This window comes from Scomber japonicus, chromosome 5, assembly GCF_027409825.1.
Source record: "Scomber japonicus isolate fScoJap1 chromosome 5, fScoJap1.pri, whole genome shotgun sequence".
Taxonomy (NCBI): Eukaryota; Metazoa; Chordata; class Actinopteri; order Scombriformes; family Scombridae; genus Scomber; species Scomber japonicus.
Window position 1 is genome coordinate 19,332,770 of NC_070582.1, and position 27,584 is coordinate 19,360,353.

At 40.1% G+C, this 27,584-nt stretch overlaps 1 protein-coding gene across 1 annotated transcript; it reads left to right on the plus strand.

The window, feature by feature from the left end:
* The first annotated feature begins 767 nt into the window (after nucleotides 1–767).
* On the plus strand, nucleotides 768–27,584 carry sema3d (sema domain, immunoglobulin domain (Ig), short basic domain, secreted, (semaphorin) 3D). Its single transcript, XM_053318509.1, has 17 exons — nucleotides 768–975; nucleotides 6,437–6,597; nucleotides 8,456–8,518; nucleotides 8,659–8,778; nucleotides 8,930–9,023; nucleotides 9,523–9,651; nucleotides 12,474–12,610; nucleotides 14,563–14,677; nucleotides 14,944–15,013; nucleotides 15,108–15,252; nucleotides 15,877–16,099; nucleotides 16,424–16,512; nucleotides 16,754–16,795; nucleotides 18,557–18,714; nucleotides 21,755–21,819; nucleotides 22,033–22,172; nucleotides 27,129–27,584. The coding sequence occupies exons 1-17, from the start codon at nucleotides 768–770 to the stop codon at nucleotides 27,582–27,584; spliced, it is 2,415 nt and encodes an 804-aa protein (XP_053174484.1).

Sequence of the window (27,584 nt, forward strand, 5' to 3'; positions counted from 1 at the left end):
TTACCAAGGCAAGGGGAAAAGAAAATCCTCTCTGCAAACTTGTGTTTCTACTTGCATACCCTTCACAAGAGTTGTGGTGATCACATTTTCCTATTTTTAAAGGCTGAGGTTATCCTCTAACCACAAAAACATCCAGTGTATGTCCCAATTACCCCATGTTCAATTAGCACACATCACTCAAGTCCTCCTTGCTTATTAGTTATAGAAAAGCCAATGAGTGTTCCCATGACTACTGACTCTTACAGCTCACTTTTCACTCAGTGTGAAAAGGCCTCTTTAATGCATTCTGAAGTTGTAGACAGGACATGGCCCATTTTTTTACAGGTCATAAAGGAGGAGCTGACAGGGTCATCAGCCAATGCTAAAACTATTGGCAAGTATCATTTAGGTAAAGAATTAAATGAGTTATCCATGTGAAAAGAAGATGGAGGAGGGTGAGAAACTGAAAGACGCACAGCCCCATTGAAAGATAGGATGTGGCTGTTTTGTTAGCCTGACCTTTGTTTTGAGCAAACAGATTTAAAGGCGACACAAAAAGAAAGCCAGTGACAGCCAACAGCTGATGTAGGATGGATAAAGAGAGAGGACATGCCTGTAGGGCTCCATGGTAAAACGTGTTTACATATGTGATGTTAGAATAGAGTGCACGCTCTCTCATGCACACACTCTTATGATTGCTCCTCCCTAGCTTGACTCTTTACATTGGGCTCCCTCCAGGATTGCAGAAAAGAACAGAGTGAAAACGGACCAAGAACGCTCCACACACTATGAAGAAAGAAGGCTCTGCTGATCAGAGTCTGAATGAAGCCAGGGCTCTATACTGTATGCCTGGCAGTAATTATGTCAGCAAAGGGAAGAGGATTAAGGCACCATCCCATCCAGGGGTCCCATTAGTGGGACTGATGTTGTTGGCCATCCTCCCTATTGGAACAAGCATCAAACAAACTCTCCCCAGGGTTAAACTCAGCCACAGAGGTAAGAAATGAAATATTTTTTTATTTTTCTGTCAATCTTATTTTTTTTGTTACATATTTACATTTTATTTGATACTGTAATGCTTTAATGTGTTCAGGGCAGCCTAAGAGTAAAATAAAGTTTTGGTAAGTAAATTAATAAACTCATTTTGGCTATTTTATATCATGCCAACAACTTTCATCATCGGTGCACTTAGCTGGAATCATAGCTCTATATGAGGCATATGACTGTTCACGCACATCTATTATTTTAAAGGTTGAATATGTAGAATATTTATTAAAAGCTATATTTAAAAAAATAATAATAATACAGCCACGGGGCGTTTTGAGGGGTACAGAATGAAAGTATTGCTTTTCCATAAAAAAAAAATATTTAGTCTGACCAAGCCAATTAGCGGCCGGAATTGCGGGTTGCCAGGGTTGTCTGTTGTTCCGGTGCAGCTACTGTAGGCTGGCACTGGGTGAAATGGAGTTGTAAACAAACACGGCCGTGTTGGACTTACTAGAACCAGCGTTTTTTGCTCTCAAGTACAACTTTTCATCACAAAACTTCGAAGGTAAGACAGAATATCTGTTAGTCGCTGTAAATAAGCGGTTGTTTACCTTTGTATGCTGCTGGTTCACTGGGTTTTTAGCGCAATAATAGTGGTATTGTTGAACTCGCCAGGGTCTTAGCTTTCATATGAGATGCTATTTGTTTGTGTACCATGAAGTATCAAAATGGTAGCAATGGAAATGTGGAGAGTGGGTTGACTTTCTGACGCTATTCGGATTTTGATATTTGATCATTAACCTCTTAACGCACGCTGTTCCGTTCACGGGACGGGACGGATGTTAGGAGGTAGCCACACGTTCTTCTGAATGTTTTAAACACCAATCCTTAAACATATATATTCATGCCGTACATTGTTGGAAAGCTAGTTCTGATTCATTCAAGACCACTCACGACTTATATGGTTGCTCACAGCCGTAATAGTATTAGCGATTAGCTTGGCTAGCCACTCAGCTAAGTGAGAAAAGCTATAATGCCTACATACCTTCAAAGTCTTCCCTTTATCCACAACGATCATCTTATGACACAGGACTTTCTGTACAGCTCGCCAAGTATCCATTCTGCTGAAATATGAAATCCGTTTCCATAAAACCGGAATATTTTCCTCAATATGTCCATGTATTTAGTCCAACACGTAATGTAATAACACAAATAACAAACCATATACGGTCCGTTTACGTCATTTCCTGACCTGCGCGTCCATCTCAGAGTACACGTGACTAGATGTTTACGACCGTGAGCATAGACCGTTAGCCTCTTCTGCTTCTGACGACACCACACACAAGCCAATCGGTGTTTAGGATTAGGCAGTACATGCAGAGACATTGCTGCCACCATAGACATATATACGTATATATGTCTATGGCTGCTACTCCCACTGGCGTTACAATGTAATGTACCTCGGTGGTTTCAAGTCAGTTACAGCAAAGTCCTTCTAAGGCAGATTATAATGTTTTATTATAATGTCTCTGGTTACAGCGAGGGTATGTTCGCTTCCTGTTTTCAAAATAAAAGCACCAACTCTATCGTTATGGTTTTCTTAATAATAAAAGGCAACGGGTGTTTTATTTTGTGAAAATGACCGGAAGTGCGTTACTCGCTACGGCTAACTTGAGCGGCTCCGAATTCGCAGGAACAAAACTTTAAGCAGATGTTATTTGGACAAATTAGCGTCACATTGTGGATCTAAAGGGCTACTTTCTCGCCTAAAAAGGTTAGACATGTGGATAAAGTGAGAGCTAAAATAAAATCCGGCACCGGACCTGGCAACCCGACTGCTGGAATTACTTTTTGGTTATTGCGACTACGATCTCGAGACATTAGATGGCGTTGTTCTGTTCATTCTACATATTCTACCTTTAATTTGTTTAGTTTTTTCTGTGCTTTCCTCATTTTATATTAATTATATTAATGGTTTAGCTGTTCAACATGGACCTTCCAAGACTATGTCTAGCGTTGTCTCTGTGACATTTCTTCTCCTATTGTATTTTTTCTTGTAACTTTATGAACACACCTAAGGGCAAAAGTGAAAAGAAAGATTATTACACTTAGTTGCACTCTTAAAGTAAATGGTCTTTAAAACATAGCAGTAAAGTGAGAGATTAAAGAGTAACACACTGACCCACATCATAATTCTGTTTGTCATTTTGGATTTAGCACGAGAATGTTCTCTGTAAATTTTTTTGTAAGATATGAACACAATTACTTATCTTGCCATGTGTAATTCCCTTTCATATTAACCTGAAGTAAAGTTTCAGTTTTAGTTTTTAGTTTGTAATAAAATACAGTGTAACTGCAGACCAGTCCTAGATGTCACATACAGAACTTATATTTCATGTTGATGCTTCCTGGTACATCAGAGACTGACGCTCATTCTGTTGTGTGTATATTAGCCAGCTCCTTCAATGTTCACTGTGTCCATGTGTTTACTTTTGCGTCCAACTGAGTATGTTTGCTTTTTGCCACCGGGTAAAGCTAAATTATTGGTTCCCTTAAAACCCATTCTTAACTCCACTTCAAAGTCACCATCCCTCATACTATGTATCAGCTGCTAGAAACCACACAAATGAACTCCAGTCTTGCTTCATAAACTGAATCCTAACTGTGACCTAAAAGTAAACTCACTCTCTGACTTCAACCTCCAAAAAGCTCTCTTCTGGTCAAAGTCTTCCAAAGCCCAATATGGCTTGAAATAGATTCACGTTTATGTCCTGAGTGTCCAACATAAATACATATAAGTAGCTGCAGGAATAATGATTGCAAGGGACAGTGTTTACTCAGCAGTTAGGCTAGTATTTAACTCTGCAGTTTGCTTCATTTCATGTTTGTTCCAAAGCGATATGACTGCATTTTATTAGGTCCAGATATTTGAGACAACTGTATTTTTTATATTCTCTCAGAAAGTGTATCTTGGCTTTGATTCTCATTGTTGACTATGAGGGCAGCTGACTGGATTGTATACCTATTCATTCAAGAGAATGCCCATCTGGCTATGTTCTGATTTCCTTTGGATCTCAGAGTGAGGACAGTAGAACAATGTCCATGTTTGGCTCTTTCAGTCAGAATGACGGGAGCAAGGAAGACTCCATCAAAAGCAAAATCCCCTCCAATCCAGTGCATACATCTTGTCATCATCTCATCACTGCACACTGTTCAAAAGCAACACCACCCAGCAGTGATCACTCTTCAAACAGCACATCACATCACCCTCCTGTGAGAGCACAGCTTCAATGAGTGAAGGGTGAAATGATCAAAGTGAAATCATCCCTGATTGAGTGAACACCTCCAAAACAACTGCCTTCAACTGCAAACTCATGAACTTTGCTCTGGAAAACTCATCATTGTTCTCTCCTGATTGTGATATATTGTGGCATAAGTTCATTTTCATAGTGTAGACAATGTTTTCATCATCTGGTCATTATGGAAATATTTTTAATATGCTTCTCACTCAGATTGTTGTTATACATTTGTTCTTAATCTATGATCAAAGGATGAAGGAAGTTACACAAAAACAGGCCTGTATTATATAAAGTGCTCATTAGCTAAACACAATTTAGTCAACTTGTCTATTCTTAGTAGCCAAAAATGTGCTTTCCCTCCTATCCCACAGCACATAGAACAAAACACATATAAATGATTGTTTGACCCAACGTTTTGCACCAGCTGTGAGGTTACTGTGAGTTGTATTCTGAAACCATGGACAGAACATCCTACACTGCATATTAATGGCAGACCTATGCTGGTGCCTGTGATCATGCAACATGAATATGTGCCCCCATTTCAACTAGCCTGAATGCAGAGCACTATAATCAGCAGTCTACTTCTAATGAATATTGTTCATACTTAAATTATGTGGCTCTTCTTCCAGTGCATATGGCAGATTCATATGCAGCATCATTACAGCAATATACTTTTTCATCCATATTCAGCATCATTCTTCAGACATTGGGGAAAAGGCAATGCTGCAGCTGATAGAGCATTGCCTTAGTCATCCTGAGTTAGGTGGTCTACACTTATACAATAGCAGAAATGATGGTGTTATAAAGCTTAAGTCTAATTTATAAATTGGGCCTAACTCTATAGGCTGCAAGCCAGCTTGGTGATGGCTTACTGCAATAAATGTGTGGATGAAAGTGCCTCAGACCGCCAGCAAAGGAGCTAATCAAGAAGTGTTAAGGGTGCTCAGGGCTCTCTTCTCTGGAGAAAGGTGCAGAGCTCTATGCTAAGCAGCATCAGCTTTAGTAGGCTGTTTCAATGGGCTCATAGTGCTGTGTGTTTACAGAACAGATTAGCGATAGCCAAAGGCTAGCAGTCTTAATCTCTTTGCGAGGGTTAGTCTGCTGTGAGCATGATGTGTGTGTAGGGGTGAAAGATATGAGCATGTGGGGGTGCCGTGTATGTGTGTGTGTTTGTGAGCTTGTGTATAGGAGGAGGTATTAAGCAGGATTGCATGGTGCGGAGGGGTCCTAGAAGTTCAAATATTGAAGGTTGGTAACCTCTCCAATCCTTCACACCAAGAGGGTAATCACAATGTCAATCCTTTCAGAGTGACTCCCACAGGACTCCCCCATATGAGCCAGTGTTTATTCAAGGCATGTTGCTATACTGGTGCACTGAAAAGAGCCTGGTGATAGAAGAGATTTCCTCAGATCAAGGACACAGCATTGCACTGAGAATGTAGTCAGTATTCAGCTCCTGGAAAACTCCTTAAAATGGACCCTGGAAGCTGGGAGTCCGAACATTAACTGTTACCAACATATTTTAACTTTTTAAATTCAGTGTGTGTATTGAAGTCTTCAACAACAACAACAACAAAATTACATATAATCATCTAATGGGTGAGCAACAGGTATTCCACCTGCTCTCATCGTGACCTAATCTCATATAGGGCCATGACAGGCCTACATGCTACAGCCAAAGCTAATGTTTATGCTGATATTCAGTCATCTGCAAATGAGATCTGATCAGAAAGTACGTTAGGGAAAAAAAAAAAGTTTTATAATTGATAAATCCCTGATCTTTTTTATCTAATGGCCAAACTGAGAGATACCGTCATGATTAGTAAAGAAGCTATGAAAATACCCTGATAAAGTGTAGTTACAGTCTGTGCTACTGTACCTCTCTTCCATCAGCACATGTAGGCAAGGTGATGAACCACAGAGGACTAAGTAGTTTCAATTCAAGTCAAGGCATGTTTTTCTTTAGAAGAAACCCGGTGCTTTTTTCGGGGGGTTGGTATGAAGAGTTCAGTGAGTTAAGGATTGACAGCCTTATCCCATTGACATATTATTTGCAACCTACTGTAAATCAGTGTTAGATGTGAATTTTTAAATATAAGCTTTATGTATATACTGCACTGTGGGGATGAATTAATCTTTTGTCTATATGAATGTCTCTCTTCCTTGACCAGAACTGCTGCAAGCTGGCAGTGTATCTTTGTTTTTGGGCCCCTCCGATGGCCTTCTCTCACACTCCCTGCTGTTGGATGAGGAGAGAGGTCGTCTTCTTTTGGGAGCCAGGGATCACATCTACCTGCTTGACCCTGACAATCTGTCCAGAAGTCCCAGAAAGGTACAATGCACTGGAAACATACAGTATAGAGGGATCCAAATTCAGATTTTAAGGCAGAAAACTGAAGTCAAGAATGAATTTAGTGCAACAAATCAACAGAATATTTTGGGTTAGTGGCTACTCAAGCTATTCACGACAGTTGAGAGGTTGTTTAGGTAGACTCTGAGGTGTTTACAGCGGTTTTAAGAGTCCCCCACACCCTGTGAAAGAAGGATAGTGCTGGAAGAAATTCAAGTCTGAACAGGAGATGGAGTATCTACTCAATACACCGAAACCGTACCAATTCCCAGACATGCAAATTCACACATGGAGCCACTTGAGAAAATAACCTTTGTTATTTGCTGTGAACAGTTCATTATTATAGAGTGAGTAATTTAACTTCTCCTTGTGACACTTGTACCTATCTTGTCATGAAGTGGAATAGTGAAAGGTACTGTTTTTTACTATTTTATTACTATGATACTATTTTAGAATTCACCCAGCTGGCTCAATTATCAGTCAACAGCACCCTGAAACTGTCTGTCTGGTCATTGACAGAGTTATCATGTTGGAGGTCACATGCACACACGCATACATACAATATATACCCATTAATGGAGCACACACTCACTCACACATATACCCAAACACAAATGCATTTGGAGGGATGCCATATGTTAAAGTTTGTAGATCTGAGCATTTGTTTATGCAGCTGAGGTTGATCTGCAAGTGGGACGACAGTGTGTTTATTTGATCTTTATCTGGTTGTTTTAACTCTTAGTCTCACTCTCAAAGTTGCCTCTCTGGTCACTGATACTGATGCTTGGAAGATATGCACCAACAGTCTAACTCTGTGGGCCTTTTGGACTGTCCTTGACAGTGAATATGATCTGGAGACACAACTTGGTGTTTATCAGTTAATAAAGAGGAATACCTGGAAAGGGACCCGCTGACACTAAAACAGAGCCAAATACTTCAATACTTTTTGAACCACAGTCTAAATGTCCCCATATGCTGTGGTAAAACTAGACCACTGATCATTCCATATTCTGGGTTTCAAAACCACTTTATGCCCTTCAGAGAAAGGCCACACACTTTATTGAACATATCACATTGTAACACTGGTTTTCTGTATGAATTCCTCAGTGGCATGTAATGATTTGGCATCATGAGATATTTTCATATTTGTGGCAGTGTATTTGCATGCATAATTAGGTTCTATCGACCCCTGAATAAGTTTGGCGATAGCTCTCCTTGGTAGGATTTAGAGGAGGTAACACGCTAAGCACATAAGCCTGTTATAACACATGTGCGAACATAGTGGGGTGCGTTAAAGGGACACTGGATGGTGTACGTTTATTGCTGTCATACACCAACACCTGGAGGTGTTGATTGTTTGTATAACTGAGATCAGTTGTTTAATAACCCCCAAAATGTATTTTTTTTAATTCTAAATTCTGTCTATGCTCATTAGCAATTTAATATATTGCCTTTCAAAGAACATAAATCTGGAAAATACATAGACAAAAGAGAATTAAAATGTGAAATCCAAAATAACATGAATACACACACAACATAAATAAATGAATACAAAGGATGGCGCAGAAACATGGGATGATTAAGGTAAAAGAAAAATAGTGTGTCTTTTGAAAGGATTTCAGCTCTCATAACCTCTTAAATGGTAAATACCCAGTTTCTTCTGTTTTTCAGCCATAAAGGCACCACTTACTGCAATTAGGCTCACATTAGATTAGAAGTAAAACTAGATATACTATATAAGAGAATAGCTAACTCAGTGGTATTCCCTTCAGTAATCTATACACTCTTAGAATCTACTGTAAAGTACCAGTGTGACGTATGTATTTTTTTATCTCCTCAGATTCACTGGCCTGCCCCGCGGGACCAAGTCGAAATGTGCAAACTGGCTGGCAAAAATGCAAATGTAAGTGCCTCAAACAGTTCACTTCTAGACAGAAAAATCATATAGATTGTAAGTCTACCGTAAACTAGTATGCGATGCAATATATGTCTGTTCAATCAGGATTTCCATTATTTTTTATCCTGGCTCATTCTCTGTTCCAGTTGGAGTGTGCTAACTTTGTCAGGGTCCTCCACAACTACAATCGAACACATGTCTATGCCTGTGGGACAGGAGCCTTCCACCCCAGCTGTGCCTTCATTGAAATTACTGGCCGCAGAGAGGTAAAGTCAGTATGAGGGAGTGAATGTTGTGGGTAAAAATACAGGATCTGCATTTTTTATTTATGAAATGTATTTGATTGTATTGTTAATATACTTATATGGTTAAAAATGGGTTTAATAGTATCCTCCTTTCCTCCCTTTCATTTATCAGGATGGTGTTTTCCACTTGTTGTCTAGTACAGTGGAGTCAGGCAGATTGAAATGTCCTTTTGATCCCTTGCAACCATTTACCTCAGTCCTCACAGGTAAGATGAGCCATCAGATAGTGCTCTAGCAGTCTTCTGTCTTATCTCCCATGCACCAGAATTGTATTGCTCCACAGCACCATTTGCTTAGGATTCTTCAAGTCTCCAAGAAGTTCTTTGAGTGAATTTGTATCTGTTTTATTTTGGTCAGAAAAGATACAAGCAGAGATTTCTCTGGCAGTAACAGCTACTTGGCAGAGAATTGTAAACAAAATGTGTTTTTGAGCCTTTTCTCTCCATCATATATTTGTTTCTTGGAATCTCTCTCTCTGTCTTGTTTTTTTTAATTTTTTCTATATAGACTGACTGAGGAAAGCCAGTGACATGTTAAAAGCTAGATAATAATGCCATGTCATGTTTTCATGGTGTATGTAATAAAAAGATCATAAAAAGTTAATGCTATTGTTATCTGACTTTTCATCTACACATGTATGTACTGATTTTGTTTCTGGATATTTGATTGTCACAATTAATCAACCTGCATCCATAATTTGTCCAGACCAGTACTTGTATGCGGGCACTGCTTCAGACTTCTTGGGCAAAGACACAACATTCACACGCTCCCTCGGCCCTCCACCTGACCAGCACTACATACGCACAGACATCTCTGAAGACTACTGGATCAATGGTACACACACGCTTGTACATCTCCAGTGCTTTCAAACTTGTTATTGCTTTTTCTCCAAACTTCCAGCCTCTCTACTGATACAAAGAGCCTCTCTGTGTCCTCAGGGTGGTTATTGGCATTCCACCACAGAGGAAACAGCCCACTTATTCATTAAGGTGGAACTTTTATATGAATGCCATAGCTGAACAGGGACCACACCTTCTGGGGAATTTACAGTGTGCCAGAAGTTCATGGTGTTAGTCACACAACCACATACACTTACACACAAGGACATGCACAGTCATCACTGACGAGAGTCTTCCCTCTGTATACACTTTTAGTCTCGAGTGTTTTACAGCCACTGATGAGCTGTAGTGTATCAACAGTTGTCACTAGGATCTAAATCCTTACACATAGTCTCCACATTTCACAACCACAGATGTTTATTGTAATTACGTGCCCCTCTCTCTCGCACTGTATGTATACAGTGTGTGTTGACGCAGGAAAGGCAGAGAGAAAGAGAACATAATTTCTTGCATCGTCTCTTTCCCTGTGAGCCTGTGGAACATCTCTCCACTGCTGCAGGACTAACAATGACCTTCTGTTGAGCATGTTACCAGTTGTACATTAAACTGTTCCAGTCGGGGAATCACCCGGGGCTGGCTGGCTGGCTCGGCTTCCAGGGGTTGAGCTGATGTTGATGTAATGTCGCTGCAACACTTAAGCCTTTGGACTAGTTCCCTTTTGAATCGGGACACTGACAGCAACACACTGCTCATAGTCTCATTTTGCCCATTGCTTTTTCTCACATTATTTGGCACATGTAACCCTTTTGGGTGGAGCAACAAAATATATAAGAAGCTGTAGTGAACAAATGTGATATCTATCTATGGCTAGTAAGATCAGAAGATCTAGATACGACTAAGGAGCCAAGAATGAACCCAACAACACACCAGGAACAACTCAGACACAGACATGAAAAAGAACATTTAATAAATAAGAGCAGGGAAGGATGAATAGAAAACAGTTATACAGTATACAGTATACAGTAACACAATACAATTCTTACCCGGCTAAATATAAAAATTAAAAATTAAAATGATTCACATCTGTATCAATACTCTTTAGATTCAATGTTCAATTTTACTCCTTCAGCTCAATCACTTAGTCCTAGCAGTAGATAATACTGCTCAGTCCACTGGGAACTGTTTGTCCTACTGCACTGTTGAATGCGTTGACGGTGTGTGTGGAAGCAAAGTTTCTGGGGTTCAGGGTTCCAATCTTCTGCATGCAATCGAGTCTCTAGTTCTTCTCCATTAGGCCGTAGCTCGCCATCAAACATCCAATAGTCTCCAAGTTCCAACTCCAGGTAGGTCGGGAACTCTCGGGATCCACAAAAAAAACCTGACCTATTGTGAATAAGGTCAGAACATTCAAGCTTCTTATCAGTAGACCATCACATAAAAGCTAGAATACATCTTCTAGTTTCCCTGATTAATCTCTAAATTACCAGAGAATAAGGGTGCACTCACCCTAGAGCCAGTTGTTCTGTACCGTGCTGAAGCACGAATGTTCCCCCTCCCCTGTCCCCCGCTGGCCCGCACTCACATTACCTCAAACCCAAGTGTACTCAAGCACGGTTGCCTCCGACACATACGTTGTGCAAAAAACATATAGACAGTTTACTCTCATAAAACATACAGGTGTGTGTTGGCGCGCTGTGCGCTGGTAAAACACAACACAAGCTTGTTCTTCTGAGTCATGCCTGTGTAGTATGCAGTACTAGATACCTGTGTAAAAAAGACTCTAGTAAAAGCAGACGTACTGATTTCAAAATGCACAGATTATTTAACCTTGCTTACACATAACCTTTGTTCGAACACTATCTACTACATTTGTGCAACAACATAATGCATTAATTAAATTGTTTTTTTTGTATTTAATTGAATAATTCACGTAATATCAGTCCAGAAACATTAAGATAGTACTGTCATACTTCTACTTATTGTTCAGTCATTATTATTTGACAGTTTTTGATACAAGTTACTGATTTAAGATTAAAATGTTACATACATTTCTCTACCAACTCAAAACCAAACAACAGACAATGTTTGTCACTGGCTGGTAAGCATAATGAAGCATTTAGCAGCTACAGATCCAGTCATTTCATTAAGGAGTTGGTGGACAGCTAAAATGAGAGTTAATATTGGATTTACATACTTTGGGTAGCCAGTAATACAACCTCAAAAGTATTCAAATATTGATTCATGTCTGCTTGATGTGCAACAGGCAACTGTGAACACATTTGACATATCAACTTTACAATATGATAATGTCAGTGTTGTATTTACAGCTTGTTCTCCTTCCAAGTGGCCAGAAAAAAAATCTATCAATAATTAATAAGTAAGGTTTTGAAAGCAAGTATATTATACTTAAGTATCTGCATTGTGGTATTACTACTTCTACAGTACCTAAAAGATCAATTTTCAGGGACATATTAGGAACTTAAATGAAAGTATTATCTCTGTACCACACTGCTTCATAACAGATACCGCTAGACAGACTGAAAATCACAGAGAAGTAAACAAAACTGCTTTTAAGTAATCTAAATATTCAACCAATTACTGTGTTTGACAAGTTGAAAATGTATGATCAGCCTAAGTTTAAACTTAATAAGTAGAAACAATAATAAATCAGACCTTTCTGTAGCAAAAGAGCGAGACTGTAAATATATCGTGCTAAGTGCAGTGTTAATGCCACCTCAAGGCTGCGGCACATGGCAATGCAATTACATGACTTATTTTAACATTCCCTACTCTCTCTTTTCCTCTCTGTGTCTTTAGAGGCCAGGTTTATATCTGCTCATCCCATTGCAGACACCTACAATCCAGATGATGATAAGATATACTTTTTCTTCCGTGAGGTGTCATGGGAAGGCAACGACAAGAGCATCCTGTCCCGAGTGGCTCGTGTGTGCAAGGTGAGATATTACACAGGAGTGGCGTGGAGAGTGGGAAGTAAGTAGAGGCATGGAGCGGAGGTGAGGATATGACAGATAGGTTGACAGGTAGGGGAGAAAGAATGAGATAGATGAGAGAACCAGGACACCAGGATAAAGCCAGGATACACATGGACTTCGACACCCAACTGGTAATGAAAGAAACAATGCTTGAAAAATAGGGGGAGAGTTGGTGAGACAGAGTGGGGCTAGGAGAGAATGACAGTAGAAGAAGAAGAGGCAAGACCTCTTACAGGGTGTGGGGGAGTCATAACTCCTACTGAGATCTGATCGGATAAGAATCTGTGTGTTGGCCACTACAGAAGTTTTTTATATTTCCCCCAGGAGGAGGCCTTCCTTATACATTCTTCTTTTGTAGTCCTCTGAAAGAGTTGCTGCTGTCAGGGGTAGTAAATCTTTTAACCCCTTTGTGCTCTTATCATCAAGATCAGTGTTGTTGAAAGATCTTCACATCTTCCATATCATTGTCATTTATATATTTCCCCAGAGGAATTGCATGTTTTCTCAATTAACACGTAACAAAGAAGGAGTATTTTCAAAGAACAGACTTTGGATTTAATTTAGGGATTTAATTTGTATGATAAAGCTTGCACATATTGTATTGTTGCATTACATTTATTTGGCAAGGGCTTTTGTCCAAAGCAACTTTCTGTGAGTTAATTCAAGGTCCACAGGAACAAGAGCTTAATGTCATCATTCTTTGATAACATTGCCACACTTCATTTTCATATTTAAATTGAGTCCTTTTGTCAATACCAACCTTTTCTCTGTTCAGTTATTAAATGCTGGGATACATTGGAGAAGCCTATCATCTTACAGTGCCCATTAAGTGCTGTTTGACAGCATGTCAAAACAGCAGTCTTGAAAGCTTGGCTGATCACTGCACAGCTGACTGAGGGCAGAAGCAGGATAGACTGGAGACCTTTTGTATACTATATCGTGTGCCATTAGTCATTCCAAATGGGACTAGCCCACACAGCAGTTTACTATTAGCATTCAGAGGTCTATTGCTACATTCTTAGAGAAAAGCTTTTGGTGTATTTATGACTTGGGAGTAAGCTGTAAGGCAGACTGGTAGGAGATTCCTCTGGCTTATAGCCCTCTCTTCTTCTTTCTCTCTCAGCTATCTCACTTGCTCTTTGTATTTTTCTGTCTCCTTCGTTCTATTTTGTGTGTGTGTGTGTGTGTGTGTGTGTTTCTGCGTTTCTGCATGTAAAAGGATTGAGGGCCCTTCACTTGAATCCTCTTTGAAGATTATCACTATTGTGAAACATCCTCATTAAGTGCTTACATTCTTTTGGTCTCTTAAACACAAGTGTGTTTTGGTGTGCATTGAGACATAATAGTCTTTCCTGCACAGTGCCACTTAGGGCACCAGCCAAGTTTAATATGGACTTTTCTTATGTATAACAAAGAAACGCACTTGAAAGCTCTTACCATAGCTCAATCAAAGGTTCCTACTTAAAACAGCAATTCATATGCTAACATAGAACTTGCATTATTAATCAACAGCCTCACTTGATTTTTGTAGTCTTCCAGCATGCTGCACTTACATTTTTCCTCATCTTTTATTTCTTCTGTTCTTCTCTCTCTGTAATTTTCTCTTTCTCTTTCCTGTGTCTTTTCAATTACTCCTGACTGTCATTATATTAACAAGGAGGTCTCCTTTGTGTAAGTTAAATAAGCAGATCCATACTAAGGGAATGTTGCTCACCTGTTTATTTTCCTAATTAGTGCAGGAAGTAGGAGCCATGTGTTGTCTGTGTTTAAGTCCATTAGATACATTACAGTTGTATAGTAGTTTAGTGCAAAGCATGTATTATGAACTGCAGTTGTCCTTTTGGCCGAGTTAAACAGCTGCACTACAGTATGCTGACTATGATTTTGTTACAGTGCTTTTGGTTATGTTTCAGAATGATGTGGGTGGGCTGAGGAGTTTGACCAACAAATGGACCACCTTCCTCAAAGCCAGACTTGTGTGTTCTATCCCTGGACCAGATGGAGTGGACACACACTTTGATGAGCTCCGTAAGTAAAGATGAAAATGAAAAGTGAAAATCTAGGTCAATAAATTGGGTTCTTGTGCACTTTAGCAAGGGACTGAATATCACATTTTGCCTGCAGAGATCCTCAGCGGCCAATAACAGACTGTAGGAACTGCCCTATATAAATAATAATGAAAATGGAAGTGATGAAAAATAAATGACGTGCGACCACTGGAATCTTTTCTATCTATGTACTGTAGATAAAATAAAAAAACAAATTACTTTCTATTGCTTCTTTTATTCTCGTAGAGGACATCTTTATGCTTCCTACCAGAGATGACAAAAACCCCATAGTATATGCTGTCTTCACCACCTCCAGGTATACTCACTATTTATCACACCATCAACTTCTCTTGTAGTTTTTTTCACCTATGCATCTTTAATTTGATCTCATGTTTGCACTTTCTTCTCAGCTCCATTTTCCGTGGCTCAGCTGTGTGTGTATACAACATGGCAGACATAAGGGCTGTGTTTAATGGACCATATGCCCACAAAGAGGGGCCCGACCACCGATGGGTAGAATACGAAGGGAGGATACCATATCCACGTCCTGGAACGGTACATAGAACACCACACAGGGGGCCACAGAGCCAAACTCATCTGAGAAAGCCAAATACAAAAAAGCTCATATTTAGTTCATCCTAACGCATTTTATTTTCACAAATTACATGAAAAAGCTTACTTGCTCAGCTTACTTGCTAATTACAAAATAATAAACATTGGCTTATTTAAATGACAGGATTCAAGTGTGAAATGTTCAAAACGCTGTAGGGTGTGCCTTCACATCTGGTTTTGTAACCTTATGATGTAACTTTGGCTTTGATGAGGTTGCTTGACATGTTAATCACATTCTTGTTTCATTTGGTTTAATGAACAGGGGTTAGGTGGGGGGTGAATGTATAGAGAACGGAGTATAAGCCTCAGGTATACAGCTGAGTCAGCGCTGCATTTGGGCTATAGATATTTACAGAAAGTGGGAGCACAAGTAACATATGTTCCAGATGTGCTTTTGTTCCTGAAATTCTTCATTTGTCCACTAGAGGAAGACATGCACCATACATTGTTACACAGAAACCAGTGGTCAGTTTGTAAGAAAAAAAAGGACACACAAACACATTCACGACGTAAAATCAACAATGTGATTGTGAAAGATTTCAACATATTTTTTTTCCTGCCCTTTAGTGTCCCAGCAAGACATATGACCCAAGGATCAAGACCACTAAAGACTTCCCAGATGAAGTGATCAGTTTCATTCGTTTCCACCCACTGATGTATCGCTCTGTCTACCCTCTGACTGGCCGGCCCGTGTTCACACGTGTCCGAGTAGACTACACATTGACTCAGATTGTGGTGGACAGAGTTTTAGCAGAGGATGGACCATATGAAGTCATGTTTCTGGGAACAGGTGAGACATACGCACCTCCTTCCTGCTCTCCACTAGAGGGCAGTAGATTACTATAAGTTGTTCTCAACCCCAACAGATTTTTCTGATGGGTGATGCTGTTGGAAAAATGAATTCATGTTATGTTTGGATCCTGTATCCTCTCTCAGCTCTAACTTGCTCATGCATTTTTAACACATAAAATGACGTCTGAGAATGGTCCTGAACTTTAGTTAGTGCCCTAGAGAGGGATATTAGTCTATGGACTGAAGGGCCTCATCTCGTCTTGAATGGATATTAAAACAATGCTTCCACCTTCTCAAATTAAAAATACATATTTGTCTGTAGATGCCGGCTCAATTCTGAAGGTAGTGAGCATCACTCAAGATAACTGGTCCACAGAGGAGGTGGTGCTTGAAGAACTTCAAGTATTCCAGGTTAGCAACACAGCTACACAGACATCAACAAATTCATTCACAGCAAACGTTTCTTTATTAGATGACGCTATTCACCAACTGTTCTCCGGCTATCCTCAGTGGGACCGTTGACGCATCAGATAATAAAATATTCATCTTGCTTCTGATCTACAAACTCTGAAATTCGGATGGATTTTTCTTAATATGTGATGATTAATCCTAATATGTTGAGGTGGTAAAGTTTGTTGTTTGACTTTTTCAGGTTCCCATTCCCATCCTCACAATGGAGATGTCTTCTAAACAGGTTTGTTCATGCCACATGCATTCAGTTGTGTGTGCATGCCTGATATGATATGAGGCACACTGTTTTTCATCCCCATTTCATTCATGTATTCCAGTTTATTCTCTCTCTCTTTAGCCTCCCACATATCTTTCTAGCTCTCTCTCCCCCTACTGCCTCATTATCTAAGGGTCAGAGGTGTCAGTAGACACTTCAACCTCAATCACAGTTTCCATTAATCTCCAGCAGCATTTGACCCGTGTGTGTGTGTGTGCGTGTGTGCGTGTGCGTGTATGCTCAGCAGTTGTTTGAATGTTTTGTTTTAGGAATCTCCATGACTTCACACGAGTCAGAGCAGATCCTCTGAATTACAATTTATAAAAAAAACACACTGAGATATCCTTAAATCTCTGTGGTTTGTTCCTGGTGTGTGTTTAAGGTTTTGATCATTTAAATGAGTTGACTCAAACTTGGTTTACTGAGGACAATTCAAAGTTGAAACTCAAAGTTAATTTTCCTGAGTGAAAAATGCATTTTATATAAACATAGCTCAAAAAGTAAGGACATTTGTGTTTGGTAACTTTGGAAAGCCTGCTAATTTCCCTTGTTTTCCCAAAATGGTGCCACATTTGTAAGGAATATGCATTTGTGGGATGAACAGCGAAGAGCTGAGTATGTGGGTTGCGTCCATGAAACATTTGTCAAATCTTCTCTGTCTTCTTTGGTGGAGGCAGTGTGATGGTGTGGGGCGGCATCTCCCGCCCTGGAAAAACAAAGCATGTCATCATTGGAAGCAATCTCAATGCAGAGAGATATTGAGATGAGATTCTGCAACCAGTGGCAATCCCATATCTCCACAGTCTGGGACCGAACTCTGTCCTCCAAGAAGACAATGCTTGCCCCCACAGAGCAGGGTTTATCAGAGACTACCTCCAGAATTTGGGAGTGGACAGGATGGAATGACCTGCCAGCAGTCCTGACCTCAACCCCATTGAACACTTGTGGGATCAGCTTGGGCGTGTTGTGCCAGAGTGACCAACACAACCACATTGGCTGACTTTCGACAAATGCTGGTTAAAGAATGGGATGCCATCCCACAGCAGTGTGTGACCAGGCAGGTGATCAGCATGAGGAGGAGGTGCCAGGCGGTTGTGGCTGTGTATGGTTCTTCCACACACTACTGAGGCTCCTGTTTGTTAAATGAATAAATTGTTAATTTGCCAATATGTCTTGTTTCTTCAGACTTGTTTTTTCATGGACGCAACCCAGATACTCAGCTCTGCTGCTCATCCCACAAATGCATGTTCCTTACAAATATGGCACCATTTAAAAGGGAAATAAACAGGCTTTCCAACGGTATAAGATGTATTGCAAAGAAGCATTGTTACAGTAAAGAAACACTCTACCAAACATACATTTCCTTACTTTTTGTGCTATGTTTATATATGTGTGTGTGTGTGTGTGTGTGTGTGTGTGTGTGTGTGTGTGTGTGTGTGTGTGTGTGTGTGTGTGTGTGTGTTAATCAATCAAATAATGACATTTTTACATGTACATTAAATTGAGTGACATATATGTAGTTTTACACTAAATGGAGTAGATAGATAATCTCTGGATCGTTTATAGTTTTGTATTCCTTCATGGAATGCCTCTTATGTTGTACTTTCTGTCTGTATATATTTTTTGCACCCCAGGCCAAATGAATTTCCTGTACGGATAATAAACTTGAACTTGAAATCAATCTGTATTTTTACATCACCTAAAGCAAAGTGTTGTGTTTCACTATAGCAACAGCTCTACGTGGGTTCAAGTGAGGGGCTCGCCCAGGTTTCACTCAGTAGATGTCACCTTTATGGCCAAGCCTGTGCTGAATGCTGTCTGGCACGTGACCCCTACTGTGCCTGGGATGGACATACATGTTCACGATACATCCCTGCATCCAAGAGGTAAATATGTGATACTCATTCTCTCGTTCTCTTTTACAGAAATATACCAAGTTTCAAGGTCCCAAGCAGATTATTCATATCGGTTGTAGCCATGATAAACTACTTACATATAGTGTGTAACTCTTAGCTCATTCAAAGAAATAGTAAAAACAATGTCTAGTGTTGCCTTGTGAAACTATTTCACATTTTGTTGGTTGGTCTGTTGGTTTTATTCTTACCCTTTAGAAAGAACCTTTGCAGTCACCGCAGGTAATTACACCTCCTTCACAGCCCAGGTTACCTGGTGGTGTACCGCAAGGTTCTATTTTAGGTCCAATTTTATTCTCCATCTACATGCTCCCACTTGGCCAAATCATCCAGTGACACAACATTTCTTTTCATTGCTATGCAGTCGACATACAGATATACCTTCCCCTGAGATCCAGTGACCCAAGAAGCCTAGCTGCTGCTGTAGACTGTCTCCATGATATCAACTGTTGGATGGCACAAAATTCCCTTCAACTCAACTACTCAGAAATCATATTGTTCAGTCCCCCAAATACAAAAAATCCCATCAGTCTCTGTCTCCTGACCGCTAACATTAAAGCGATGGTTTCGTCCTAGCGTCATATGCACCATTACGTCTATCTAAACACCCCCTCTCCCCTTTTTTTTCATTTGGTCGCAAATTGGTGGAGTTAGAGCCGAATTGCTTAGTACAGGCGCTAATGGAACAAACAGTATATCTCATAAATTACCCCACTAATAATGCCTGGATTGTTATCAAACTTCTACAGTAGTACAAACAGGGTCTTTACTCATAAATCGATGCATTGGAAAGTTTGTACACCATGAGTTTATTAAAATAACACTTACCTGATAGCTTTTACTCTGCTGCTACTGCTAAAGCTGTAAACATTGTTGACATCTTGTGCGAGAGCACATCTATTGCTGGAAGGAGCAAGAAGCCAGAGTACAGCAGAAGTCATCAACGACATGGCAGAATTTGAGGTTACTATCGAACGTGAAGACTTGCTCCTTCTTATAGATAAATGTAATGGTGCATATGACGCTAGGTCGAAATAACGCTGAACCATCGCTCCAAACTCAAGCCGTTGCTCAACCACTCTGACCTGGAAAAAATTATTCATGCCTTCATTTTCTCCCGTTTAGATTACTGTTTATCACAAAAATCTCTCTCTCGCCTCCAACTAGTTCAGAACGCAGCAGCTAGGCTTCTTACTGGTTTTAACAGATGACATCACATCACCCCAATACTTGCTTCTCTCCATATTTTAGAATTGATTTTAAGATTTTACTGATTACTTTTAGAGCACGCCTAGGTCCAGGTCTTCTGGAACTTTCTGCCTACATTATGACACATTAAAATAACACACACAAGCTGTGTTTCTTGTGTACAAGCACTAAATCCATTATGCAAATTGTCTCCCTATTCTTTTAAAATTCCTTTTCCCAAGTTGTCCAACATGGTGCACAGCAATGTGTTATTATCATTAAGTTTTTTTTAATATTATGATGCTATTTGGCATTGTATAATTTATGGCAAGAACCCAGGAAACATGTCATCCAAAGAAAAGTCAATATATAAACTGCTTTAAACTGACCCCTTGTTGCCCTACTTCTCCATGGTGTGTGTTCCCAAGGCTTGCTTTTTATTCTGGGGCTGTCAGAGGGAGTCCATAGTTCCTGCTAAATATGTCTTCTATTTTTGGTTCATTTCGCCTCTTCAGCATTTTTCCATGCCAGAGGGTATTAGTCCATTTGAGTGCTGAGGCACTGATTAGAGATGCTATACCTCAGCTGGTTAATGTTGCTGTCCTTCCTCTCCTCTACAGTGTAGCCCTTGAGGTGCAAAACCATGGGTGCAGATGTGGGAGTCTTTTTGTTGTTGTTTTTGTTTGTGCATTTGGCTTGCATGAATCTAGGTTCTACAGAATCTGTACCCTACAGTTAGGGGTCACACTGCCATATTGTTGGCCAGTAGGGATGCTGTTATGGTTTTGGAGTAGTGGAGGCCCTGCTTTTGGTCTCCAGGGCTCTTTGAAAGCTGATCTTCACTGTGTCAGTGAGTGTAGGCTACAGATGTCCCATCACACAAGACTGACAGGAGGTGGAGGAGGTGAAATCAATACAAACTGAAGAAGCCCTAGTGAGCAACACAAGACGAGGCCAGAGAAACATAATTTGAACAATCATTCACCAATCAATCATCAATCACCTTGTTAAAGGCGGTTTTTAGAAATGTGTTAACATCTTCAAACAAGAATAATGTAGATCTTTGCATCAGTATTACAGAAAATGTCCTGAAATTAATAAATTTATAGGACTCAACGTAACAGTGTTACTTTGTGCATTTAGGTTTATGCATGTCAAACAGAGAATGATACATAGGGTTACTAGTAATCAAGGGTCATTTTAAATAACATTTTAACTGGTTGTTACTCGAAGTAATGGTCGGGCAACACATTATTTGCATTATTTTCAATACATGGAAGTTTGACATTTAAGAAAACGTACAGCAATTAGAGATGTGTGTGGTATACTTTTTATTTACACTTTAACCTTTTTTCCATAAGATTCTGGTTGGTTTTCAGTCACAGAGCTAAAAGGTTTCAAAGATATTTTGTTTGACAAAATATGGTAGTTGCAACAATCTTATATCTATTTGTTCAAATTCACAGTATACAGTTCAATATCATTAACAGATTTCATTATTTAGATGCATTGTACTTTATACTTAATACAAAACACAAAAGTATTATTGTTTTTCTGATCATTTTATGCAGTTCTTTCTTTTTGCCATTTAAATAAACAACATTGTCAGTGGTATTACAGAAGCTACAATGCTTATTCTTTACTAAAAGATGAATTCCACCTACTTTGTTAATAAATGAGAATGTAGACCTTCAAGAAGAATTTTATCCATCATATGGTTGGTATGCTGTATATGTATAGGCACTAAACGCTTGTAAGCAAAGATCAAACTCTCATATTCTTGCACCAAAAGGCATCACATGACCCTTGTGTGTTTGTTCCCTAGACGAGCCAGGAGACAAGACATCAAGCATGGAGATCCTGCTAGCCAGTGCTGGGACGCAGAAGACAGTATGTAGACTTTGCTCTGTTTAACAGTTCATCCTGTGTCTCTCTTTATATGAAGGTCTGTTTTTTCTAGCTCAAAACAATTATCCAGTCAACAGAGTAACAAATATCTTACAGTCAGTCAAGTGATCACTAATCAAGAGGAACTGCATGATATAGCTTTGTAAAAAAGTCAAGAACAGACCATTGGATCAATAACAGTATTGTTTTCTTTAGGCCGTGGTGGAGGACAGGTGGAGGAGAGGGTTCTCTTTGGAGTGCAGAGCAACTCCACTTTCCTTGAGTGTATCCCCAAATCTCAACAGGCCCAGATCCGGTGGTACATACAGAGAGCGGGATCTGAACGCAGGGAGGAGGTCAGAGAGTGTGCTCCACTACACACACCCACATGCACGCATGCCCACATGCCCCCCCCCTCCCCCACAAACACACACACGCGTGCACACACACACATAAACACATGAATTTTCTTGTTCACGTCTTCCCTTTCCTTCTTACTCTACTCTACTCTACTCTCTGAAGTCTGAGGGCAGACCTTGTTTTTTTGCTTTGATTTATGATACTTTAGAGGTTTCATTTGTCTGTCTGTCAAAAAACAGACTTTTGCTAACCCTTTTTACTTACATAATTTCTTATGTAAGTACTTCAAAACACCCAAAAACATCCTTCATCTGTCCTGCTTGCTTTTAACCTTACTGTTTATGAAGTCTGAGTCTTGAACTTGTCAACCACTGTTTTTGCCACAAATCCCATTGTGATTAAGATCTCTTGAGAAAGATAAAAACAGTGCTTTGATTATGAGGTTGCCATTTACAGCTCATATGTCAGGGTATGTGTTATATGTAATAAGGGAGCACTCAGGATCCAAAACCTCTTTGAATTAAGGCATTATTGATATTTATGAGTGCCCAGGCCTTTTTGAAATGCTTTACAGCTCCCCAGTCATTGAGGGAGATGAGGAATGACTCAAACTTGATCCACCCTGGGGGGGGGTGGGGATGGAAAAGCATCTCCTATGAAAGATGAGGGGGAAAATGATAATGAATTAAATTTTACCTCTGACCTTTTTTAAAAAACTAACATTTTATCATTGAGAGGGAGAGTTTGCTTGAATGCTGGAATGTGACTTCTCTTCCCTGTGGACCCTGCGGGCTGATGTTCAAAGGAAGCAATATATTCTTTCCATTGTGTTCTGGTCAAAGAAGTGTGGTGGATTGCAAATCAATACAGTGGCTGACGTCACACAAACTAGAATTTTAAACAAAAATTAGGACCAATAACGAGTACAATCATTTTAGAAAACAGATCCTGGGAGACAGGATGGTGGGTAATGACATACAGGGACATAGAGTTAATGTGTTTGTATTTGAGGTGTGGAAAGGATCTCGTTGATGATGACACTCTGCTGAATGAGACAACAGAGACCTGCTTACTCAGCACCTCAGTGCCCTCCCCTCCCCTATCCAAACATAAACCTCCCTCCACCCATAGGGAGTGGGCAGCTTACTTTTCAACCCATTTACTACTCTTCTCCCCCAATTTCTACTTCACTTATTTACTCCCACAACTGGTCCCCTGTCCTCTCTCTCAGGGGTCAATGTAAACACACTAACAGGTGCAGGGGCCACTAAAGACCCATGAGTTCCTTTATAGGCCTGCACAGCAGAAAGCCCTAACTTTTGGTGTGTGCGTGTTTGTATGTGTGTCTATGTGCATGTGCGTGTTTCTTTATTATCCCCTACAGCGGAAATCATAACAGAGCACTCCCTGGGGACAGCCATGTGTTTTGTGGTAATGAACACAATGGGGTGTTTTCTGTGTTTGTGTGTCTAGGCATGCAATGATATGTGACCCATTGTACCCTAGACAAAGTGATGAAGATGTGAATGCAGGAGTTCGTCCTCCCTAATGATTTTCATGTGATAGACACAGAAGCTAAAGCAATTAGAGCAGAATGCACAGTAGAATTGATCAATGGCAACTCAGTGTTTTTTAATGGTAAAGTCTGCAAAAGATTTAACTGTTTTGGAAATATACAATCATTTCTAGGTGGCTGAAATGTTATCTCCAGTCTTTCTGATACATAGTAATTATATGGTATGTAGGGTATAAGAATAACTTAGACTGGGCATTTTTATAAAAATCTTCATCACATTTTTGGTTATACCGACCAATGTTCAATGATATGTATCTGGATATATACCTTTAAAAATGCTGCTTTGGTGTTTGAAAAGTGTTAAGCCTAAAGAACCCAGATAGTTCAATAACATTTAAATAATGTGTCTAGGTAAAAAAGAAGAAGAAAGATTTAAATGTCCAAACAGCCTTTGCATAAATGTATGTATCCAGCCAGTTAACATGATACCCACAATATGAAAGCAACCGCAGCACAGAAGTTTAGACATTGTAAAGCAATAAACATATGACTGAAAGATAAATGGTTTCTTTTAAAGGGTCAATAAATTAACATGTATTTAACATGTCAGACCACAAACATGGGTTTCAAGCTCAATGAGGGACTGACTCATAAAACATCACTGTAGTCCTGCAGTTTGAAGCTTGAATTAGTTTCTTTTATTCTTTGTGGATACAACATGTCTTTAGCTTCAAAATACTCAGTTGTACTAGTTGTATTTTGCTTCCCTAGGTGTGGGGTGATATATCTACAACTAAGCATATGATTGATTTGGGTTTTGATAGTAGTATTAGTAGTGAACAAGATAACATAACGCTTGAGGGCAAAGACACTCTGTGTCAGGGTTTTTTTTTTGGAGGGGGGGGGGGGGGTTGCATGGTGGAAGAGATTAGCTGTGTGTCTCTCTGTGTGCTTGCATTAGTTAGCATGGCATGTTTTTTGGAGTGTCTTTATCTGAGCCTTTTAACTTTAAGATTCAAATAACATCCCCTTATTTTTAGTATCACACAATTTAACTCTCACTGTTGCTTTTGTTCTTTTTTATTTAATTTATTATATTAATTTTCTCTTTTTTTCTCCTTACCCCCCCCCACACACACACACACACACACACACCACCACCACTGTGTGTCTCGTCCCTTCTCTTCTTTTGCTCCTCAACCTCCCTCATCAGTCCCACCTTAATCTTTCCTCACTTCCTGCCCTTGTTTCATGCTTCTTACTCTGTGTACTTTGTTCCCTCTTACTTTTTGCTTTGTCTGCACATTTTCCCACAGTCTCTTCCCTTTTTCATTTCACTCCACACTTTTTGCCTCCTGACGGATGTTGATATAGGCATCTTTGACCAGCTGCTTACAGCACCTGCAGCCCACTCCAGTACTTATTCTCCTCTCCTGCTCATACACACATTCCCTTTTCTTATCCCCTTGTAAAACAGCTATTAAAGATGTGAGCAGGAAGAGTTTCCTCTGTGTTTCTCACTGTGTGTGTGTGTGTGTGTGTGTGTGTGTGTGTGTGTGTGTGTGTGTGTGTGTGTGTGTGTGTGTGTGTGTGTGTGTGTGTGTGTGTGTGTGTGTGTGTGTGTGTGTGTGTGTGTGTGTGTGCGTGCATTCACCTCCTGGAGCCTGGAATTCTGGCCCATTTGAAAATTAGTAATAAGAAAAGCATGTATGATGCTGAATGTTATGCACAGTGATCATTAAAACAAAGTGCTGGCCTCCTAAAAGCATGGGGAATACTTAACCCAATACTTAAGGGTACTTACACACAGTGATGGGTATGCACACAGTTGTTATTCATTTATCTGCTAAAAGCTGTCTGGTTATCTGCTGTCTTGATTATGCACACTTGTTCACACATACAACTGTGCACCCAAGTGGTACTGCAAACATAGACCTCAATATATGCTTAAAGGATGCATACTGACCAAGTCCACAGTCCTCATTCTGAGCAAAAATGTATTTAAAAGTTTATTTTCTGCTGTCTGAGTTAGACAAAAGACGTGTTATGGACAACTTCTAAAGTAATAGTAACAGGAGGAATGATTACAGGAAGAAAAGTGTGCCTCAATATTCGTTTGGGTACCTGACTGTTGTTTCAGGACAGACCTCAGAAATTGTGAACTTATCCTTTAAAAGCTGCATTGCTGTTCATTGCAGGAGTTTGTTGATTTAATCACATGCCCAGATACACACAGACACACACGCATACACAGACACACATAGACACTCAGGCACACAAATAAATACAGGCCATCTGGGTGAGTTTAAATGTCTGGCATTGCAATTTAGTCACAGATGCCTTGATTTTGGATGGCATGATGGTACAATGGAGGGCTTCAAAAGCAAACAAACAAATCATTCTCAAAAACACCAAGATACTTTGCATAAGTGAGATTTTTTTTTCTACTTATGGGTTTAAGGCAGTCAGTTGTGTCAGGAAACAGGAGACATACAGTGATAGAAGACAGACTAGTAAGTCAAATGTCAGTAAGGGTCAAGGACCAAAGAGCCTCTAAGGCCTGTGGTTCTGTCTAGCTGGATGACACATCATCAGTGTCAGACCTTGAAACTGCCACAGAGCTATACACTGGCACACACAGAAGATATATTCATATAGGAAAACAAAACCATGCACACACAGGCAAAAATATTAATTGCCTGTTTATACCTGGGCCTCCTTCTCTAGCTTTCTTATCAGTTACACCTCTGAGGAGTCAGAGCAGGGTTGTGGGAGGTATGCATTTGACACACACACACTCTTGTGGTCTTCCCCTGTTGTCTGAACACAGCTGTGTTGTTTTAGGTCCTGACAACAGCCATGCCACCTGATGAATCATGGTGGATGCTAAATGAAAAAAGGGGACAAGGAACATTAGCATGCTACTTATCCTTGAACCTCAACAGCAAGCATATGAACTCTCCCACCAACACACACACACACACAAACCTTTTGTTAAATACCTCCCTTTGCCTTCGCTTACTGCTTACACCCATCATGCATCTAAAGATCTCTCTCCACACCACATAATGAACTCTGACCCCCCACGCTGTGAGTAACACTCACCACACCCAGTTCAATATGCTTCCTGTTTCAGGAGTCATTACCATGTTTAACGCACCTTAGGTACAAATCAAGTGTGAAAATGTATGTGTGTAGACAGGGTGGGAGTTATTAAGCTGGTGTCTTGTAGTGTGCAGTCATGTTGATTAATTGTTTGGGGTTAGTGAGACACTGAACTTCATGTAGTTTTGTTGAATTTTATTTTAGTGATACAAAACACCAGATTTTGTGTTATATCATGTTTTTCAGTAGGCAACTGTGGTCACATGACCTTGCTCTTTGTGATGAAACTATAATATGTTTGAATGTACCATTACTTTTTTTTCTCTCACAGGTCAGGCTGGATGATCGTGTTGTTCACACCAAACGAGGTCTCTTGATTCGCTCCCTCCATACCTCTGATGCTGGCGTGTATGTCTGTGTTGCTGAAGAGCACACTCACTTTACCCACACTCTCCTCCATCTAACACTGCAACTTGTTACACACGGACAACTTGACGGAAGGCCCAAGCCCAGCGAGGACCCCGTGGTGGAGCTGCGCCATGGTGGGGAGTCCCGTCAACGTTATAAAGACTACTTGAAAGTGATGAACTCCCCAATTGGCTCTCTGGAGGAGTACTGCGATTCACTGTGGCTAGAGAAGAGGCCATCAAAGGCAAGAGGACGAGGCTTAGGAGTTGGCAAATGGAAACACATCCAGGAAATGAAGAAGAGCAGGAACAGGAGACACCACAGAGAAAAGGAGCAAAAGAGGGTGCGAGGGAGGGTGGTGAGGACAGCAGAGCAGTGA

Bases quoted from the DNA above. Each gene is read 5' to 3' on its own strand.
- sema3d (XM_053318509.1), top strand. From the start codon at position 768: ATGAAGAAAGAAGGCTCTGCTGATCAGAGTCTGAATGAAGCCAGGGCT. The intron at 6,598-8,455 runs GTACAATGCACT...TTATCTCCTCAG, and splicing joins TGTCCAGAAGTCCCAGAAAG to ATTCACTGGCCTGCCCCGCG. The intron at 15,014-15,107 runs GTATACTCACTA...CTTTCTTCTCAG, and splicing joins GCTGTCTTCACCACCTCCAG to CTCCATTTTCCGTGGCTCAG.